Below are 5,853 nucleotides of genomic sequence, written 5' to 3'. Positions count from 1 at the left end.
GTGTTAGTGGTAAAGGCGTGAGCCAGGTGCGAGAGAGCAAGAGCTGCTGGAAATGTTCACCGTCTTTACGACTTCCGCTCATCCAGCAGGACAGGAAGTTAAACCGCTGCTGAATCCTGAAGCTGCTGGAGGACCTGCAAATTGGGTGCGTTCTTCTCAAATTGGACTTTATCTACTTCTTTATGTGCAGTTTTAGCCGGCCGCTACGTGTTCAGGTGGATTTCAATGCAACATATCTAATGAACTTCAATTCAAATCCAACCGACATGCTTGGCACTGAGAAGCAACTCAACAGATGCTTTCTTCCAACCTGCAACCGAAGACCTCTGCTGCCCCCTGCTGACAATGTCCTGTCACTAGTGCGGAGTTTTGATGTTTGCATCTGTGCCTTAATGCGCGTATGTGCTGAAACCAGACCAAGAATGCATGGCTTGTTGTGCAGCCTGCTAATTAAGCCACAGAGAGCATTTTAACGTGTTTGCAGAGCAGCAGGCAACCGGACGGAGGGAGAAGAGAGGAGGAGCGAGAGCAGAGGGGGGTTGGGGCGGGGTGGATATACTTCTTTGTAATTACACTTCACAGTGCCTTTTTTTTTTTTTTTTTTTTTTGTTTTTTTGCAGCGGGTTGGGGGGACTCTGGTCCCTGTGACTTCTGATAGGCTGTGTGTGTGTGTGTGTGTGTGTGTGTGTTTGATTTGCGGAGGGTGAAAAGAGAGGCTCTGCAGATTCCAGTTCGGGATGCCAGTTTAGTAATTGCTCTGCTACACCCTCACAGGTCATTCAGGAAGTGTGGTGAACACACCATTACACATGCACAAACATCCTGTGTCACACCTCTAAAGGTGGGGTGGGAAGCAATCTGGCATCTAGACATGGCTGCTGGGTCCTCCCACTTCAGACCTCAGGTATTATTAGCTTTATACAACTACTGAAAATAAAGATCAATAGGTCAAATTATGGCAGAGGATCAAAGGCCAAATCCTCTGACTGGAGGACAACCTGCCTACCACTGGTCTAAAGCCTCTTATAGATAAAACTAGCAATAAAGTCCACAATTATTTAACCAAAGCTATGAAGTTCAGTAGGTTATCCATCCATATGTAATGACTGAAGGAATGAAATTTCAGATTCAAGTGGCTGAAATAAATGTCTTTCAAAGGTTGGCCTGGCACAACTTTACATAAAGAGATCTATCATCCTGGACGGTGATCACAACAGAGTCTTTAAGTTTTTTGAGAGTGATTTTTTGGTTACATGCATGAAGGTTTGAATTAAAGTAAAACTGATCGTGTATCAAGCTTAATGCTTCACTGTAAGTTAGTGCTGGGCGGTATACCGTTTTGTACCGAATACCGRTTTTTATTTTTGTTATGATATGAATTTTCTGAATACCGGACATTCCGGTTTAAATAGCGGAACGTTTCGTCGCGGCCGCCAGTGAACTGTTGTTTCCCGGAGGACATTTTTCCTTGCTGCACCGCTGTGTGCGTTAGCATGCTAATGTTTGGAGCAGCTAGTTGCAGCCGTGGGTGGCGATTCCGCTGCTTATATTGACTGAYGTTTAAAAAAACATCCCGTTTTCGCCGTCGCTGAATGTATTAAACACCTCTTCAGTGACGTGCACAGTTAGATTTAACGCAGTTAGTTAATATGGAGACGTTATGCTGATGGAGACTTAACGTGGTTCTCTTGTGAAAAGCCTGCAGGAAGTAGTTCGTAGTGGAGTTGGAATTGACTGGTGTGCAAGGTGAGTCGTGSTKATRAGCTTTAATAAATAACATAAAACAATAAACCTGATCACAATCTTTTCTTAACCCTCCACCTTCCATGACTGGACCAAAATGCGTGACTACTGTCTCCAACCACCAGACAGAGAAGAACAGACACAGAGGAGGGAAACAGCGACACAGACAGAGGTACAGTAAAAGAAAATAAAGTCAATAAGCAGGGTTTGTACATTTTATTATCAGCTGAGCTGTGATGAAAAGAAAAATACCGTCAAATACCGTGAAACCAGTGAAAATGTTGAAAATACTGTGATATAAAATTTTGATCATCTCGCCCAGCTCTACTGTAAGTTTTGGAAAAGCTGAAATTATGAGTCTTTCATCCATTTCTCATACCTAGGGCTAGGCACTAAAAATGGTATCTATTGCGATAGACATGTGATCAATATCAATAAAAAATACATCTGATGTTCATAATTTCACTGAACTCTGATCCAGAACCACACAGCATTCTTGGGGATGTAGGCCCCTACTCCCCAGCTAAACAAGGTTGGTGGGATGGATGTAATCCATCATCCCAGGAGGCCATCCAGTGACCATCTTTCTGAGAAACAGCTGGTAACAACACCCCTATCAAATGTGCTGCAACAGTGTCAAAGACTTTTTCAGCCTTGCTGCAATAAGAAGCAGCTCATGGRGTGAGTACTGCCAGCTGAAGATTTGTTTTCTGTATGAAAAATACAATTCAACTTCTCTTAGAGTATAATAAAATAATAATGTTATTCAAATAAAGTTGATTCTCTGGTTTTATCTAGCTTAAAACTAAAATGTAGCATTTGGCTTTGTATTCATAATGCTGATGTCACCTGGCAAAATTAAATTCCCCATTTCCAGCTATAGTTGCACTTTTGATTCCAGGCATAAAACAAGCAACAACAACAACCAACATAAGCTAATCCATCTACAAATAAAACAGACATGTTTGGTATTTCCATGTATTTTAACCCAGATTTTTTTTTTTTGTTTTTTGCTTTGTTAAAAGCTCCCTGTTTGTCTGCCCCCTTCCTGTTCTGCTGAAGGAAGGGGCAGGTACGTGCTTGTGCAGGTGAGAACACAACTAGCTGCCTTTGTGAGCAGCAGCACGCAGCCTGACATCATCACATTCCTCAGGCCTTACCTAGGCTCACAGCACAAAGGCGTTCGACGACGACTACAGCGCCGCACATTCAACAAAGTTCACCTGAGACACATCCTCTTGCATTCAGCTGTGATCTAAATTGGGGGTGGGGGGTGGGGGGGGGGATTGTCACTGAAAGCATGCAATCATTTCACCTGGGATGAGGTCAGCGCTGAAGACAGTTGTCTCACGGTAACGACCAGAATATGCTCATCTGATTGGTTTGATGCCAGTTATTTTGTGTCCAAACTAGAGTGAAGTTACTGACTTTAACTAGAACTTTGCTTTATTTTATTTTTTTCAGCTAATGAAAAGCATGTGCCCTGCCACAAGAGGGCAGCACAGACTGCAGCCATGGCTGAATGTTTCTCTGGCACAGCTTCAGTGATTTCGGCACTCTGATTCTCACTTGTAGCACAACTCACATCTTGTAGCACCTGCAAAATAAAAGATTCATACTTTCTGGATGTACTTCAATAAACTATATAAACAAATGCATGAATGACAATGGATGTATCTGTTATCCACAAACAGTCTTTTGCCACACATGTAAATAGATGTAAATAGAAGGATCACAATAGCTTATCATTTGATTACGATCGTGCATCACTTCCTTACTTTAGGAGACAAAATGGCTCAAAGTCAAACATCGCTCACTCCTCCTCCTCTCAAACTCACCTGAAAAACCCCCTCTATTTGTCACAGTGGTCCTTGTACCAACTGATCCTTGAAGCAATATTGATTAGACTCTATGATCTTGACACTGCCGCTGGTATAAGGCGTGCAGAGAGGGAATCCATTAATCCAGGCGATCTGGCTCGTAAAACGCCAATCTGCTAAGCTGACAGTTGGAGCCAAAGGTCAAGCTAAAAGCCAGATGGGGCATTTATTAACGTTTGATGCATTTTTTGGCTTTAGGGTTGAAGGAAAATATATAAATTTTTATCACTAATTCATTGACTGCGTTAAAAAAACTATAGATTGGAAYAAAAGCAGGTCAACACAAATTTTATCCCATATTTAAATATCCACGGAGCATGTGAGGAAGAAGAATGTAGTCCAAGTCATCCTCTGCTCCACGTTTAACCCCCACTGTCCACAACACGACCCATATTTTAAACATGTCCRTCCCTTGTGTGGCGTGACGTCACATGGCCTGTTATCACCACCGCTGGCGGCTCCGCAGCGCTCTTTGTTAGTGAGACAGCAGGTGTGCAATAACTCAGCCAACACACTGCCCCCACCTCAACCCTCAGAGACAGCCCAGTTGCCATGGAGACTGGCTCAATGAAGCATCCATTTTACCCCTTCACCTCCATCCAACAAACAGCCTCATGAGGATAGATGGATGCAACAAATAATGATCGGGGCAGATAGTTTTCTCCCAAACAGTATCCTGTTTTTTGCTCAATGCACACCTCTGTTTAACCATCTTTTATACTGGATTAAAGTTTAATCTACTGTGCTGGATAATGGTTAAGTTTATACTTTCAAAAGTTGTGTAATGCTTGTTAAATATTACTGATTACAGTCTGAATGCTGTTTTTCCTGAGTAACAAAAAAGAAGCAATTAATTTAATCTGTTTTACTAATATGTTATCAATTAACCATGCAAAACCACGTTGTTTGCACTACTGCTAATTCAGTTGTCACTAATGCAGCAATGCCTGCATTCCTTTATTTATTTCTACAGCAGAAGAGTAAACTAATTAAAAGAAAATCTAACAATAATGAGCAACAAGTTGAGAAAAATCTGACTGCATGTCTTCTAATACAACTCTCTAAACTGATGTACTAGTGCCAGTGGTTTTAGAGGAAATGTTAATTCTGACAGAAATGCCATGAGGAGGAACATAAGGCCAAACAAGTCAGTGATTTCTCTTTCAGCAGCTCAGTGCTCGGGCAGAGGGGGGATGAGCTGTGCTGTATCAGCAGGCCTGGAAATGTAAACACGGACTCATCAGCGGCGTTAGCTGAAAAACCGCTGCCTGCTCCGGGATGCTACACCTATCAGACCTAAACGGCCCACCGCTGCAAAACCACTGGCGTCCTCTAATAAAAAACATACCCGAATTCACATGAAACACATCTATTTTCATAATAACTCAAGTCTAAGCCGCTGAGGAACTCGCACTCACGGCGAGCCTCGACGACGTGCAGGAATAGCGGTTTGCACAGCCGAGCTAGCTAGGACCTAGCTAGCAGCAGCCTCCAGCTAGCCGCCGAGCTCCGGCGGCCCCAACTCACCGATGTGGTTGTCCTCGATGTGGACGATGAGCTCGGCGAGAGACTCGAACTGGAGACCGCAGCCCCCGAACCTGCAGGAATTGGAGAAGAAAGAAGCGGCGGCGATGCCAGTCATGTTTCACGGCGCCTGGTGGTGCATTCACCGGGTGGAAGGAGGAGAGGCTTTGGGGGGTGGTGGGGGTCCGGGGGAGCCGGGTGGGTAGTGAACGAGGAGGCAGGAGGAGGCTTCGGGTCCGGGGGTGGGAGCGGGGCAGAGCGCGGCGGAGCAGACACCGGGCGGCCAGACCGGACAGCGGCGGGATGCAGCTGGGAGGCTGGTGACGGTGAGGGGAGGGGCGAGTGGTGGAGGACTACGTCACTATGTGTTTACCTGTTGGCGTCTGAATCATCAAAACCCGAGAAATAAATCCAGATGTGCATAGATTATTATTATTATTATTCGTGCYTGGAATTAGAAAATAAAGCCATTCTCTTCTGCAGAAAAAAAATTCATCGTCTTAATCCATTGTGGATCTATAGGCTAATTCTAGTCATTGCTAGGTAGCCTACGCATGCACATTTAGGCTATTGTTTTGCTAAAATAGATTAGGGCCATACTCTTTTTATAGGCTACTAAAAGTCCACTGTGTTACAAACAAGATTAACAGCAAAATTTACGTTTTTAGATAAATTCATATCAGCAAAATTAATGTTCACTTCAGTT

The 5,853-nt window shown here is 43.8% G+C and overlaps 1 protein-coding gene across 1 annotated transcript in view; it reads right to left on the bottom strand.

Moving 5' to 3' along the window:
• LOC106519498 (juxtaposed with another zinc finger protein 1) overlaps positions 1-5,457 on the bottom strand; it is a 13,890-nt gene extending 8,433 nt beyond the window's left edge. Inside the window, exon 1 of the mRNA XM_014011206.1 lies at positions 5,151-5,457. Within this exon, the coding sequence (XP_013866660.1) occupies positions 5,151-5,265 (115 nt within the window). The 5' untranslated portion in view covers positions 5,266-5,457. The remainder of the gene's footprint in view (positions 1-5,150) is intronic.
• Between the last annotated feature and the right edge of the window lie 396 nt (positions 5,458-5,853).

Source organism: Austrofundulus limnaeus, unplaced genomic scaffold (assembly GCF_001266775.1).
Source record: "Austrofundulus limnaeus strain Quisiro unplaced genomic scaffold, Austrofundulus_limnaeus-1.0 Scaffold78, whole genome shotgun sequence".
In the NCBI taxonomy this organism is placed as follows: Eukaryota; Metazoa; Chordata; class Actinopteri; order Cyprinodontiformes; family Rivulidae; genus Austrofundulus; species Austrofundulus limnaeus.
The sequence above is the reverse complement of the archived record's forward strand: the minus strand, read 5'-3'. Positions and strand labels throughout refer to the sequence as shown.